Source organism: Drosophila biarmipes, chromosome 2L (assembly GCF_025231255.1).
Source record: "Drosophila biarmipes strain raj3 chromosome 2L, RU_DBia_V1.1, whole genome shotgun sequence".
NCBI lineage: Eukaryota > Metazoa > Arthropoda > Insecta > Diptera > Drosophilidae > Drosophila > Drosophila biarmipes.
This window is the reverse complement of record NC_066612.1, coordinates 23,146,661-23,162,331: the sequence shown is the minus strand read 5'-3', so window position 1 is coordinate 23,162,331 and position 15,671 is coordinate 23,146,661. Positions and strand designations below refer to the sequence as shown.

The window sequence follows — 15,671 nt, the reverse complement described above, 5'->3', positions numbered from 1 at the left end:
ACTCTGCGCGGTAAGCCCAGGAATCTGCATCCCATCTTGCTTTTATAGTTTTTGAGAACTCAGCGTTCATTCGGACGGACGGACATGGCTAGATCGACTCGGCAGTGATCGTGTTCGCTTTAAAGAGAGTATTCCTAAATTCCCACTTAAATGGAAATTATATTTGCCTGTGGCTTAGGGTGAATTTCTCTTTTTCTTGCCTGTTTTTAAAATCTTATCGCCTTGATGCACACGGGCAGAGAATCATAATCGCTGATAAGCATTGCAATAAAGTTTATGGTACTGCTTTGTGTGATAATGAGAGCAGAATGCCGCGATAAATCCTCTACCCCCTATGAATGGCTCGTACATGATGGAGCTACTTATCTGGTACCAGATAAAGGCGGTATCGGGATCGAGCAACGAATTACAGTGCACATGCTTGTTTAGTTCCACAAATCGCAAATCGGTGGGCTCTTAGTGAGGAATGATCTGAAAGAATTGTGTCGCATGATTTTGCCTTTGTGTTGCGTGCGATGTTGTCATAGAAGCAGTTAAGCGCAGAAGAGTTTAACTTTGGTAACAAAACATATTGCCAATGCGGCCAGTCCGAGCAAGAAGATACCCACTGAAATGTACTTAAATGTTTAAGGACTTTCTAATTCATTTAAGAAAAATAGAATACTTATGATCCCGTATAGCGGAAAATATATAGATTTGTCCAGCCCATAGCTAAGCTACAGACAAGAGCTATATATCGCTAAAGGTAAGGAGCACTGAATGTGTAAAAGTAAAAATGTAGAATATTTAAACTGTTTGGGTCTATCAGGAATCTAGTCCTAGCTAGTCTAGCTCTTATAGTTTTTGAGGTCACAACGTTCATACGGACAAACGGAAGGAGAGACTTGGCTATTCGGATGATCCGGATCAAGAATATATATACTTTATGCGGTCGAAAGCGCTTTATTACACCTAGTACATACTAGTATACCCTTTTACTCTAAGGGGCTTAAAAAGAACCTTTTAAAATATTGTAAACTTTTTTCCGTGATCAGGAGTTTAACTCTACCATCTTCCTTTGTTGGGCAGTTTCAAATATTATTTTGTAAACCATTGCAAACAATTACCTTTAAACGGATACAATATCAGCTGATAATATCTTATTTATTTCTGTTAAAATAGTTGTTATATTTTTCAATTCTGATAATAGCAAAAGGTCAAAATCGTTTTAATTTGATTATATTATTATATTAATCAACAGAGGAACCTAGCAAAAGTGTTGATGCCAAAACAAAGCTAAATTTCATTTTAGACATGCTGCCTAAAACGATTTATTTTAATTTTAAAAATGTACAGTAATAAGACTTGCATTACCTTTAATATTATTTAAATTAATTATCCTCTTGTCGATTTACTACTCACCCATAATGTGCAGAAGATTTTCTTCCAGAAGAAAAGCATCGTCATAGCTTGAGTTAGTCAGATTCTCCGTTTTCATATTTAACAAGCTGGGCAACATTGAGGCATACATTTAGATTGCGTTAATCTCTGCTGATAGTTCACGTTTTTAAATAATATATTTTTCAAAACCGATCCGGTTGGTAGCAATGGGTTTTTAAAAAGCGGGTGGACAAATACCTAGTTCCTGGTACTTTCTTATAAAAACCGGAGAAGAGGGGCTGGGATAGTGGCAAAATCGGGTAAATATTTGAAAATCCCTCACACTCTTTGACAAATTGAGTTTTTACAAACGGTTGATGCCTTTGTCCCTGCTGCCGACTTTGTTGTTATTGTTGGTGTACATTTTTTTGCACATAAGTCTATTGCTTTTTTGCTGTATTTTTTGAAGCCAGCTAAGGTGAGGGGCCAGAGAGACACTTAAGTAAAGTTAAATATTTAAACAAATTAAAACAGAAAATAGCTGAAGCGATGAAAGTTAAGGAGCGATGGAAAACACAGCACCGCTGAAAGCCGAAGCGAACCGAACCGTCGGCAATCGGGTTGATACAATATATATATTTACATACGATTACGATAAAAAATAAAAACGAGTACGACGGCAGGTGAGTTTGTTAAAATATCACAGTCCTTTTGCGGAAAATCCTTTATTTTATCCGCACAGGTACACAGGTGATTTTTTCAGTGACAAGTAGTATTTTTCAAGCCGGCTTGATTTTCGTGTAGGTAAAGGGGTGTGAGCCTGCGGCCCCTCTCGGCTGACTGTATTATTACCGCCTAGTGCAAAACACTGACTAAACCTCAAATAATGTTCTCAACACGTACTAACTGTCTTAATATTATTTGTTGTAGATATAGAAGCCGACGGCCCCGACGAAGCGACAACGAAAGCTTTGGATCGCTCGGCTGGCTCGGAGCTGACCGAGCCCAACGTCAAAAACTTTAATAAATATTATTACTACGGCAGTGGCTATTCTAGCTGTTCAGACTGTTGTTGTTGGCACTGTGATTAATATTATTATTGCAACCGTCTTGGCAAAATTGTTAACAGTTCGGGTCGGATCGCTCGGTTCGGCTTGGATCGCATTCGATCGCTCGATTCTGGGGCATGCGCAGAAGAGCGACGGCGCTGCTACGACCGGTCTTATCAGACTAGATTAAACGGATTTCACCCACACAAGTGCAATGTGACCGAGTATATAATTCAAATTGTTTAATGGCACATATTATGTGTCCATATCTCGGTTTACGTGTTTGGGGCTATGTGTTTTGAGCTTTCATTAAGTAAATAGTTTTATACTGCTTATTTTCAACAGATTCGAAGATTACCGAAAGTTCGGCTCTCCGAACAAGGGTCTTAAATGGCGGAAATTATCTCGTTGATCAAGAAAGATGGCAAAGACCATTCGGAGCTCAATAAACTATAAATAAGTTATATTAAATACCATATTACTATTACATTACCATTGTCGATTTAATAAAAAAAACTGCAACTCCGTGCTTCACACAATGACGTTAACGTTATTTCATTTGTGAAACACTAATAACACACTCAAAAAAAAAGTTTCATAAGTAAAAGGGGCTTGCATGCACGAAAAAGGAAAGAGACCAAGTAGCCTATAACTAATCTACTACTAAAATCGCTTCGAAATATAAAAAAAAAGAAAAAAGAAATTTGACGAACACAATAAAATGCTTCGCTCCGTAGCTTGACATACAGTACAATCGAAATTATATCCTATCAGTAAAAGATGTAATTTATATTAAAACGTCTTGCAAAAATACTTTTTAGAAAGGGTAATTATTAAGTCGAATGTTCAAATATATTTAATATCAGAACTTTTTTGTTGGTTATGCGATCGTCACGATCCCTTTCCTGATAAGAGGTGTTTTCGCTTGATTTCAAATTTTTTATTTTAAACATCCATAATAAAATGGGAGTTAAACAACTTTCTTTTCTTTCTGCGGATTTTTATTAAATGTAATTTAATTTGTTTAAAAATAGAATATTGACATTCCCAATAGTATAAGATAATATCTCCCAAGCCTTGAAGCTTTAATTAGATTAATATTATTTTCCCACCAATTTTCTTATCGTTCTTATGGCAGCTATATGATATAGTCGTCCGATTTTGAAAAAATGTATTTTAAAACTAAGAATTAATTAAAAAATTGAATTTCTAAGAGTAGGATGTAATATGTTACAAAACGCCAAAAAATAATTTTTAAAATTTTTTCCCGATTATTCCGGTAAGAGCTATAAGATATAGTTGTTCGATCCGGCTGGTTGCAGGTATTCTACCTGCAAAAAAAAGAATACATTTTTCGGAAAGTTTCAGCGCTGTACTTTAAAATTGAAAGACTAGTTTGCATAGAAACGGACGGACAGAAGGTCATGGCTAGATCGACTCGTCTAGTGATGCTTATCAAGAATATATATATACTTTATGGAATCGGAAACGTGGCTGAAATCATTTTACCCTCTGCAAGGATGTAAATATCTTATACGAATTTCTCCTATCAACTTAGTTCTGCATAATTTTAGGCAGTAAAGTATGTAAGCCTACGTTTTTCATACTGAAGGAACACGGATTGCACTTTTTATCGCTCAAACCGTAATTTCTAAGGCAAGAAGTGTTATGGATGAAAAGTTTAAAAGTGCCATGGGCTACATAGTTTGACAAAAAACAAATGGTTTCAAAAAATGTTTGCTAAAGGTTTAAATATATTTTATTTGGTCAATTTTATGAGCATATTGTGTTTATTTCATTATTATTATTTTTTGTTTTCTTTTTTTTTAGTCCCCGCTAAAAGGTTTTATCGTACATAAGAACAAAAGTTTTCTACCTCGAGCTACTGAATACATATAAATTCCCAAAGACGCTAAAACTAACAAGGAAGAACGCAATAGCCGAGTGCCTTGACTGTCAGATACCCATTACTCAGCTGAATGAAGCAAAAGGGAAACGGTGATATGCAAGCAGGAAAGCGATATTGTTAAGCGCCACCTAATCGCTATTTCACTTCACACTTTAGAGGGTGCGAAACGCTTCCTTCTACCTTTTGCATCTTTTCTGACAAATCTGGTATACCCTATTATAGTACTAGGAACGGGAGTAAAAAGAGATTCATAAGAAAGTCCCCCAAAATATTGTTATTGGAGTAACTTTTAATCCGGTCCCGGTTTTACACATTCTTCGTTTCTTCTTAATTTTTGCTTTTTGCCTTTCGATTAGTGTATCATTCGCTCCGTTCGGACCACCACATCAGCTTTTCAATTCTTCTGCAAGAAATAGCACTCTCCCCTGGTGTGCGTTTGACACTACGTGGACTGCCGTTCACAGTGCTAGCAAAATTGATTAAAGCCTATTTGTGGCTATAAACTTAAAAAGCTTTTTACCCCTGTGCGAAAGTATTTCTCTGTTTGTAGATCACTTCATTTTTAACTCGGCAAACAGTCGGTGCTATCTTCATGGTTGCTTATCAAAACCGGAGCTGCAGTCTCATCGCCGCAGACAGCATCGGAAAGCGATGCTGATAGAGGCCCCTCTATAGAAATAATAGAAAGAATATAATAGGTCGTTTTTGTTTCTGATGATATAGTCGTATTCGCTGAGTCGATAAGTAAGTGCCGAAAGCTAAGCCGTTCAGGGCACTTGCTTCTCGGTCGTTTATCAGTGACATTATGTAAACCCGTCGGAAAATTCCGAGTTTTCAGTGATTATGGGTGGAAAACCGGTGACAGCAATCTTACATTGTTTTGTTTTGTTTTCGGTTGCTTTGGGCCTCGGCGCTGATTGATACTTCTGATTCAATTGAATACAATTTGCAGTCATACGACACCATCGCATTCACAATCGCAGTCAGCTGGACGTCGTTAGCCGTACTTTATACGGCGGAATTTCTCTGACGAAACGGAGCACTACGCTAGCCCTAGTTGCCCACTCATGGTGCACTTTGCTCCATTCCATTCCATTTCAAACACTGCCCGATTGGCGTCATCGTAAAACATCGTCTGCATCACCTTTGCTAAAATTTAGTGTACTATTTTAGAGCGATTATGGCGATTATAATTTAAAACTATACCTTGGGTAATGATCTGGATCTGATTTAGTTCCTGCTAAGCCCTGTGCTCAAATTCCCTCACCAAGAGATGGATCTAAATGATGCCTAAAAATTTGGTTATGAGATGGCTTTGAGTGCAATTACAAAATATGTTTACGAAAACCCATTTGTAATCTGTGTGACTCTTTGTAAACCGTGCAATCAGGAAATGACGCATATGTTTTGGTTTGAAAAAAGCGCTCAACTTATTTTATTCGATCCAATACGAATGAATCACAGCCTCACACACAAATGTTGTCCCCACAATCGGGAATCCGAATTCGAATCCAGCAACTCCAGCTGTTGCTATCCAAGAGATATATTTGCTGGGGTGTGGTGGTGATGAAAACAATGTATTTATGTTTGTAGGAGAAAAACAGCAGCAAGAGTGGAAAGCAACAGAAAAGGAGATATAATTGAAAAAAATGCACGTCATGTTCGAGCTGATGGCTGTCGCTTTTCCCGGCCACATGTGGCGACCCTTGGTGGCTTGCCATTTCCAGGGAATTATGAAAATTAGCCAAGCCAAGCTGGTACTTTCTTGGATGTCTTCGCTCGATCTTCTGGTGCTTCGCTAAATGACTTCTGTGCAATATTTATTATTTTATTTGCATACAATTTTATAGAGACAACCCACCGAAGAATAACCCGAGCTCTCCGTATCCATGGGATACACATGTGATTTGCATGTGCTGTTCGTCATTGCCTTCGTGATCATGATCACTCGCTGTTGGCTGACTGCACATATGAATGCAATGCGGTGATGACGATCGCAATAATGACGATTATGGTATTCGTAATGTTTGACTGCAATTTACTATTTACACTTCATTTAGCGGCGACAACTTTAAGTGAAATGTGTCCACATGGCTGAGTGCTTTGCTCGCTTTCCTGTATCTGTGGGATACTCGGCGTCGCGATTCTCCTGCGTTAAAAAATAAGATATAATGAGAATCGCAATTGAATAAAGCGGCCCGCAGCTCAAACTAATTGGAAAATTAGCTCAAGTGTGAGAATAGTCCGGCCAAGTGGATTGTGTAAGGAGCGAGTCTCGGGAATGGGTTCACTAAAGACTACTAGTAGTCAGGTACTCGACTAAAAAGCTTTTTCCTCGCCCCCTGGGTGTAAAATGACTGGGGTTTTAAAGATACACTTACTGCCGTGGTCAGCAATAAATGTAACATGAAAATGCGTAGCTTAGTACTAATTTGACACTGCCGAAGAGACTAAAATTCATTTACCCCAAATACTTATATACACGACCTCAAGTGTACTATGTGTACAGAGTCCTATTTATGAAGAACTGGAAGTAACGCTAGGCAACTATTTTTATGATCGTAGTTGCATTACCCATAAATTGTATTATCTTACAAAAAAAGCAAAGAATATTAAATATATTGATGCAATCCAACATTTCACACAATTAATAAGTAAAAGCATCTGGCGAAACCCTGTTCCAAGCAATGCTTATGACCATCATTGAAGAGGGCATAAGCAATATGGATTATCGCTCAGTTTAAATTTATTCTTATGTATATCTATGAAGGCATATATGATTGACAGTTACGAAACAGTTCTAGACCTCAAGCAAAGTGACATATGGGTTCTTTTTATCGTTTGTGACGCAAGGTTCTTGAGTTATCTGAAGATAAATGAATGTCTGAAGCGGATATCGAAGAAGTAGAAAAAATATGAATGTGGGTTATTTTTGTTAGTTTGTCGCCAATGCGACTTTACCATCTTAGATAGCGAAATCAGTCTTTTTAATTACGCCGCTCGACCCAAAACAAAAGCGGACCAGAACAAAATAAAAGCCGCAACAACGGAGGTTCGCGAAACCGAGCCGAAGGCGAATGCAAATCAATGGAGGTTGCGTCTGGGCGATAACCCCATATCATATCAGCAGGGTGTGAGAGTCGCTGGTATGTCGGTCCTCGGGCCTCTATGTACGCCATTTAATACATAGCGCCCTGGGCCCCTGAACCTCTCCCATGCATAATACAACGGATTCACAGGAGACATAAAGAGGTACAGAAATAAGTTAATGCACATCGGCTAAGGTGACACAAGCCCCATTCAACGCCTCAGCCTAAGCTTTAGACAGTCAGGCTGATCGTCTCTATAAATATTCAACAAGTATGAGACGGGGCTTGAAAGCTGGGTTTGCTGGGTGTACTTAGTCGCGCCGTGGGCTTCCCATTGCGCATATTTAACCCTTTGGGGTTAAGTTAAACATTGCAATTACGTTTCACACCGCTTACATTTTTGCGTGTTTCCTTTGTTTTCATAGCCGTATTCCTAGCCTTCCGTTTCCATCTGGCTCCCGGCTCAACTATAACTTTGAATTCATCGTAGGCGGTTGCAGCAAGCGGCAGGGGCTGCCTTCCTTTTTCTGATCAATAACCAAACTGTAAGCTTTAATAATGATTGCAGGCTTATCGGTTAAAAGGCGGTCTTATCAAGGCCATTTCGCTCTATTTATTATACTTCCAACTGCCTAAGAGATTTGGCCAGTGTTTTGCTGCCACACGTGGCAAGTGTTCAAATAAACATTGTCCATATCGTTCTAGACAAATATGTAGATCTGGCTGCTTAAAAGTCATTAAAATATCGCAACCATAAAAATTAAAAGCAGAATACTTTTGTTGGGTTTTTAAAAATGTAGGAAAGTGGTTCTTTCAGACTTCAGAATCACAAATAGTCATTTCCACCGATTACACCTCGAAAACATAAAATATGCTGACGTTTTCTAACCCATAAAGGAATTCGAATCTAAAAATAATTATAAACATACCGGCATCGTGGAGCTCCTGATCCATTTTTTCCACCTTGTTCACCTTCAGTAGCTGCTGGCCGTCCGTAACGCTTAGGTCCTGTGGATGCTTCATGTTAAGTGATCTATTTTTATTACAGGTCGGCCGAAGAGATCCAATCACATAGAGGTAAAATAATATCCGGTAACTGTAAGAGGGAAAAGCAATCGATAAGAAGTCGTATACCAATCTATTGCTGGCTAAGCCCACAGATCGCCTGGTGAACACATAAAGTTTTAAGTGATGGCTCGCTAATCGAACAGTAGGATCACCTGTAAATCTACAAAAATATAAGTATATTGTATTTGTCGTTTGTGCTCACAACGTCTGCGTCAACTCGAGTGTCTGACAACAAAACGCTTCACATAACATGGCCCCTATCGGATTTTTTGGTAGGGAGGAGGAGTCACTTTTTTACGTTCCCATATCGGCAATGCGACATACGCACCTGAACAAGGGGATAGTGCTTGTGGGACTTCCATAGCAAAGTGTACACTCCCCCAATCAAATATCTTCACTCTCTAAAAGGGGTGACACGAAAAAACGAAAAATACTTGAAATAAAATTCATCAATGCTTCTTTGACTGACCCAGGGCTAGATAACAACACTCCTAGCGGCCATATAAAAACCAGAGCAAAAAATTCACCGACTGCCGATAACGTTCAAAACAGAGTTTCTGACTATCAGACATCAATTGTGTCTTCTGGCCATTTACCATTGTGTGAATTTGTTGTTTGCGCCCGACTTATTGCGATTTTAGCTCGAGTTTCAGAACAGCCGATAAGCCCCATGGGCTCTACGGGTTCTCTCGCCCTGCTTCTCCCGTATCTCCCTTGAATTTTCTTCCTTATCGCTTATCGTGGTGCTGCTGACGCAGACCCCCTCGGATGCATTGCCAAGTTGCCACCTTTGAACCCTCGTGACGGTCGCGAACCGTTTCAAACGGCGCCAAAAATCAAATTCCCTGAACCCACACCAAGCGCTTCGGCTGCCTCAACAATATATATATCTCTTCGGGCTGAGCTGATAAACCTACACCGAAAAAACCTTCTCCTTAGTCTCATGGCGCGTTGTCACTGAAACCAAACGAAAGTGATCTTGATTGAAAAACAATTTTTAAAATACTGAAATCAAGCAAAAATGACCCTTGAAAACGATCGTCAAGGTTCATTTTTGCTTGATTTCTGTAAGAAGCGCGCCTGAATTCAATAATACTTTCTTCTTGGAAAAACAAGCAATGATTCCATTTCTTATTTTATTTTATAATATTTTAATGCACTTTTTTTAATGTTTTAAATATTACAAAATATTTATATCGACATTTATTTCATTCTTACAGATGCCCTATTGAGTAGACTTAAATGAAGGGGAGTTGTACAAAATTCTCCAAGTGATACATGTGTAACGTAATCGCCACGCGAACAGCTTCTTTCAAAACACAATCCTTCGACCATACCGGTATTTTTTGTCAATAAACCGGAGCTAGAACCTGAGAAAAGTAATTACAGTATTATATTATGCTTACCATCTGAAATATATCTTATTATATAATCGCAAAGTTTGAAATTGCAATAAGTACTACACGCAAAGTAAACACGTGTTGTGAAATAATTACACAAACTTTCGCTGCCAATTCTCAATCACATTTACATGATTTGCATCAGCGTATTATTCTTTTTCACAATATATTAATATTAATTACATATTAAATATTATTAAGCACCATTTAATACAATTTAATAATAACCGACTACATACGTTATAGTAGGGCAGCTTAAAATGTTTAAGACTGAAAAATGTATGTCAGCCTAAGTATATTGGCCAGCTAATCGAAAAATCTCGGAGAATGTCTCCATCATTATCCTTAGCAACCAAGAACGTATACTTCTCGTGAGTCAGAACTTAGGTTCCGACTTACATATATACTAATAAACGTCTTCTTCTTCTCTGTGTTGCAAACTTCTGACTAAGATCGTAATGACCTGTGCAAGGGTATAAAAACCGATTGTAGGTAATAAACGACATCTAAATTAAAAAAAAGTGATTCACAAAAAAATGCCTTTTAAATGTAAAATGCAAATTTAATAGAGTTCTAGGAAGCTAAATAATTATTCGGCCAAATCCTGATACACATGTTTACTTATTTATCGGAAAGTTTACGTAAAATAAGTTTCAAGAAAATCAAAAACGTGAAAAATTAAATTATTTTCTCGTAATTCGTTTGGTTTGTAAAAGAACGGCCCATATATGGTCCTTACAACAGTTTGATCCTAATAAGAAACGAGTTACAGTATTAATAAGCGTTATGCATAAACGCATGTATATGTAAAATGTAAAAGGAAGCTGTTCCCACCCTATAAAGTGTATATATCCTTGATAAGGGTCACAAAAAATTGTCAAATTCTACCATTAATTAGAGAATTAGACGTTAGGTGGGGTGCAATCTCGGAAACAGCTGTCGATGATAGCGTTCTTTATTGTTCTACTGTGCAATTCTCCTCTCTCAATATATACAAAACGAAAAGCATCATAACAAAATATATTAGTATATATAAATAGTATAATATAGCAATCATAGCGTCACAAGAATAGAATTAATGAATAAGCGTGCGCTTTTTTAAAGTGTCTGCATACAATAAATTTTATTTTTTTAAACTATATAAATGTTGATTGGGTATTTGACACCTTTTCTGGTCTACCTAGAATTAGACTTCAATTTTGGTTCGTTTCTAGACTCACAACATCCTCGTTCGCTGTTCAAATCAATTGTGAGAAGTATTACAACTTTTTTTTTCACTACAAAATTTAAAAATGTGTTCACGCGATCCGGCCACAAATCAATTGATTGACTACAAGAATAATGACTCCGAGGTGCAAAAGGAGATCACGACCTCCAGTGGATCACCGGTTGGCGTAAAGGATGCCATACAGACGGTGGGACCAAGGGGTCCAGCCTTACTTCAGGACTTTCAGTTTCTCGACGAGCTAATGCACTTCGATTCCGAACGGATTCCCGAGAGGGTGGCCTATGCCAAGGGAGCGGGGGCCTTTGGCTATTTCGAGTGCACCCACGACATTTCCAAGTTCTGTGCAGCCACAATTTTCGATAAGGTTAAGAAACGATGTGCCATCGCTATGCGATTTTCCGTTGCCTGTGGAGAACAGGGTTCAGCGGATACCGTCCGCGAGCAACGTGGTTTTGCGGTCAAATTCTATACTGACGACGGTATCTGGGATATTGTGGGTTGCAACATGCCCGTGTACTATGTGAGGGATCCCTCGCTGTTCCCCAGCTTGATCCACGCCCAAAAACGCAATCCACAGACCCATTTAAGGGATCCTGATATGTTCTGGGATTTCATGACACTACGTCCGGAAACACTGCATGCTCTGCTTATGTACTTTAGCGATCGGGGAACGCCCGACGGATATCGCCACTTGCACGGCTATGGAGTTCACACCTATCGCATGATCAATGCGACCGGGGAAACGCAGTACGTTAAATTCCACTTCAAGACGGATCAGGGTGTCAAAAACCTGGACAGCCGACGATGCGAGGAGCTAATGTCCCACGATCCGGATTACGCCATCAGAGATCTATATAACTCCATAAAGAAGGGCAACTATCCCAGCTGGTCCATGTACATTCAGGTAGGAATATGACCAACAAGAAGGACAACCGTGACCCTCAAATGTCGTTGAATGGTTATGGTTACTTCACAATTACAATTAGCACTTACGTAGCTTTTTGCTGGAAGTGACGGCTCGAAAATATACAGTATCCTCCAAGTCTTAGCTTTAAATTTTCAATATTTTCCATTCTAGCTAATTAGACTCCCCTAAACCTAACCAACAGGTAATGCTCAACGAGGAGGCCAAAAAATGTCGTTTCAACCCTTTCGATGTGACGAAAGTGTGGCCCCAAAAGGATTTTCCCCTTCTGCCCGTCGGAAAGCTGGTCCTCGATCGCAACCCCACCAACTACTTCACGGAGGTGGAGCAGCTGGCCTTCAGCCCGGCCCACATGGTTCCGGGGGTCGAGCCCTCGCCGGACAAGATGCTCCAGGGCCGTCTCTTTGCCTACGGGGACTCGCAGCGCCACCGCATGGGCGTTAACTACATGCAGATCCCGGTGAACTGCCCCTACAGAGTGAACGTGAGGAACTTCCAGCGGGATGGTCAAATGACGGTGACTGACAATCAAAACGGGGCCCCCAACTACTTCCCCAACTCCTTCTGCGGCCCGAAGGAAAGTCCCCGGGCGTTGGGCCTGCAAACCTGCTGCCCTCTGACCGGGGATGTCTACCGATTTATGAGCGGTGATACGGAGGACAACTTCAGCCAGGTGACCGACTTTTGGACCTACACCCTGGACAATTGCGGCCGGAAGCGACTGGTCCGCAATCTGTCCGAACACCTTACCGAGGCCAGTCAGTTCCTCCAGGAACGGGCAGTGAAACTATTCACCATGGTACACTCCGATTTCGGACGGTTGATGACGGAGGCCCTGAACACGGCCAGAATATCCAAGTTCTAGGGTTGTCACAGAACTTTTTAGTGGTTCAGTGGCCTCTAAGATTTTCGAAACATTTTTCAAGTCTGTTGCAATGTGGTCGGTCCCTACCTCAGAACTTACAAATTCGTAAGCGGTGTCAAGATGGAATTAGGTCTACATTCTGAAGAATTCGGTTTCTCCCGAGTATTGAGAAGTAAAAAGTTAGAAGGTACGAAGTCTTCTGAGTATAATGGTGGAACAGGGCTACCACTTTCAAATGCTCTTATATAACTTTGGCTTTCAGTTCCTAACCTACATAGTTTTAAGATCATCATGCAGCCACTTCGTATGTCTTGAGGGTTCCCTGGCACAAGGTTGGGGTTAGCCCTAGCTGCTAGCAAGTAATCATAGGGTCTGGTTACCCAACAGATCTGAAGGCGGTGATTTTCAACCCGGATGATAATGCCCTTTCGGAAACCTCATTCGCCCACAGAAATCTGCCATTAGCCAGCCACTCGTGCCCGGGCGTTTCTCTACTGGATTGAAGTCGCCCCAGCTCGTCCTTGAACCTAGCGGTTTGTGTGTTTTCAATGCGTTTACAAATGAATAGATTTGTCCAAATGGATTGACGGTGCAGCGGCCTTTTGGGCCTTTTTATTAGATTTGTTCTTTCTCAGGCAAATGTACCCTTACACGTACCTTACACGTACCGCACTGTGCTATGCACCCCGAGACAAAACCGAAAAGCCTGTCCCGACTCGAATGGTTGGCCAATAGTCGGCGGCAGATGTGAGTGCTGGCAACTGGTTGGGCAACTTGGAGGCAGTATCTGAGAACACAACAAACTTACTTAAGCCCGATGCCAGGCGATTTGGATGTTACTATCTTTGCCGAACTGGCCTTTGTTGTTGCTTGCGCAGGGCTTCTATCAGCGACTGCTTTGGTTTCTGTAGTTGTTGAGTTGACCGCATGAATGAAAGCGAATGGGGAAAGGCAGACACACACTTGTTGATTTCCTTACGCGATTCCGCGGCTCGTTATAATTAACGCCTCTTCTTTCTTATTCACATTTATTTTTGTTTTCTTTTCGGCACTACGAGACACTGCTCCGCCTTTGGGGGATTTTGTTGGGCTTTGGGTTTTATTATTTCTGCACTTGTTGCCGCCACTGCGAAATTCATCTCGGGCGTTTTTAACGAGTGACTGCCAGCCAGTTGTGTAACTACCCGCACTGCATATTCACTTATATCAAAGCGGAATATACAGCCTATAAGCACTGTCTTTGTTTTTGCCTTTTGCAGTTGTTTCTTCCAACGTCACTGGAATTCAACTACGGCTTCTGAGTTCCGTTACAAAGCGCTCTTGCGCCTCTCACTTATCGCGCTCACTGCCTGGCCCACTCTCTCCGCCTGCTCTGTCGCCTCTCTTCTCACTCACACTCACTAGAACGCAGCCGTTACGTAGTTGTTTTTGCAAAAAAATTCCTCTTATTTTATGAGTTTAATGTGCATTAATTGCATAAATGTAGCGTTTCTCAAGGGGTATTCTGGGGGCGGTGTGGAATGTGCTCGACTTGCAAACTGCAGTTGATTGAACCCGCTCTCTCTCACACACGCACACCCACGTTCCGATTGGAGAGGAGAAGAGAACCCGGCGCACCGATTGACGACTGGCGACTGAAATCAAATCGCTAAATCGAACGAAAAGATACAAAGTAAAAATAAAAGCAACAAGCATACACACCGTTGAATAAAGTGGGAAACGCGTGTGCAAAACACGACGCGATAATATCACATTTTGTTGCTAATATTCTGATTGACGGAGTTTGAAGCGGAGCCACGCAAAAATAGCAACAACGCGATTCGCAGAGAGTGAGAGTGCAATTGTACGTGTGTTTGTGTGTGTGACGTCTATCACGTCAACCTTTGGCGATCGCGGAAGAGCGTTGCCAGTAAGTCCCAGAATGCGACTGTCCGGTGGCATTGCTTTCAGCATCTTTTAGACATCTTAAAAAGCTTTTAGGATGGCTCGAAATTCAAATTCACGTTTCAGCAAGCATTTTTTGAATACGACTTTGGTTACCGAGATACTTACGGATACTAAAAAATTGCATATAAAAACTTTCAAATGTAAAAAATTAAAAAGTCATATCTAAGATGAACAGTTTCCATGCATTTCAAGGTTGTTGGGAACCATAAGTTTAGAATATCTAAATTTGATATATGATATATTCATATGATGTCGTTAAGAAGCTTTTAAAAATAAAATCGTTTTGTTTTAATAACGCTAGATCCCAAAATTCGTAATTTAACTTAGGATATACGGGTTTTTTAAGATGGTCAAGCATCGCATTTCTCATAACTGTGTTTCGGAAATCGGCAGACACGATAGCTTTAAAACACATTTTTTGTAAACTTAAAATAGGGATTTAGATATATAAGCAACAAAGCGATATTGTAAAGCGCCACCTAGAATCTACATACTTTTACTCTAGCATCCAGTATAAAAAGGTCACGGGAAACGGTTTGATTAAAGTCATTAAAAACAAGAAAGGATATTAACTTCGACTCGCCAAACTTCCCAATGTACAATTTTGGATTTTTAATTTTTTGATTTCAGTTAAATTGAAAACAAACCATTATCCATTTAAAAAAAATCCGACCATTTTTTTGACAGCTTTGACAAATTCTTAAAAATATAAAATTTGGTATTCCCAATTTTATAAGATAATATGTCAAAAAACACCGAAGATAAAATTAGTTTCATATTATCCCATTAATTTTCCGATCTTACCTATGAAGGCTATATGATATAGTCAAAT

The 15,671-nt window shown here is 39.9% G+C and overlaps 2 protein-coding genes across 9 annotated transcripts in view; one reads left to right on the top strand and one right to left on the bottom strand.

Annotated features, from left to right (window-relative positions):
• The window catches only part of LOC108036756 (transcription factor HNF-4 homolog), a 29,284-nt gene extending 14,555 nt beyond the window's left edge, over positions 1-14,729 (bottom strand). The window contains exons 1-2 of one of the 7 annotated variants that reach the window (XM_017113086.2): positions 14,594-14,729; positions 8,336-8,502 (exon numbers count right to left, since the gene is read on the bottom strand). In XM_017113086.2, the coding sequence (XP_016968575.1) occupies positions 8,336-8,429 (94 nt within the window). In that variant the 5' untranslated portion in view covers positions 8,430-8,502; positions 14,594-14,729. Of the gene's footprint in view, positions 1-1,401; positions 2,240-8,335; positions 8,503-13,549; positions 13,568-13,700; positions 14,529-14,593 lie in introns of those variants that run through there. The other 6 variants (XM_017113084.3, XM_017113085.3, XM_044094520.2 and 3 more) reach the window with 6 other exon arrangements.
• LOC108036758 (catalase) lies at positions 11,072-13,475 on the top strand. Of its 2 annotated transcripts, XR_007763577.1 has the most exons (3): positions 11,072-12,006; positions 12,212-13,079; positions 13,155-13,475. XR_007763577.1 is itself a non-coding variant. In XM_017113087.3 (2 exons), exons 1-2 carry the CDS (start codon positions 11,167-11,169, stop codon positions 12,890-12,892), a joined length of 1,521 nt encoding a protein of 506 aa, XP_016968576.1. In that variant the 5' UTR covers positions 11,072-11,166; the 3' UTR covers positions 12,893-13,475. The 2 variants fall into 2 exon arrangements, 1 of the variants encoding a protein (XP_016968576.1); XM_017113087.3 differs by having other exon boundaries at positions 12,212-13,475.
• Positions 14,730-15,671: the final 942 nt, after the last annotated feature.

What these genes read in the sequence shown, in the direction of transcription:
- LOC108036758 (XM_017113087.3), top strand. Translation starts at nt 11,167, where the DNA reads ATGTGTTCACGCGATCCGGCCACAAATCAATTGATTGACTACAAGAAT. An exon ending in GCTGGTCCATGTACATTCAG is followed by an intron (nt 12,007 to 12,211) that starts GTAGGAATATGA and finishes CCTAACCAACAG; the next exon opens with GTAATGCTCAACGAGGAGGC.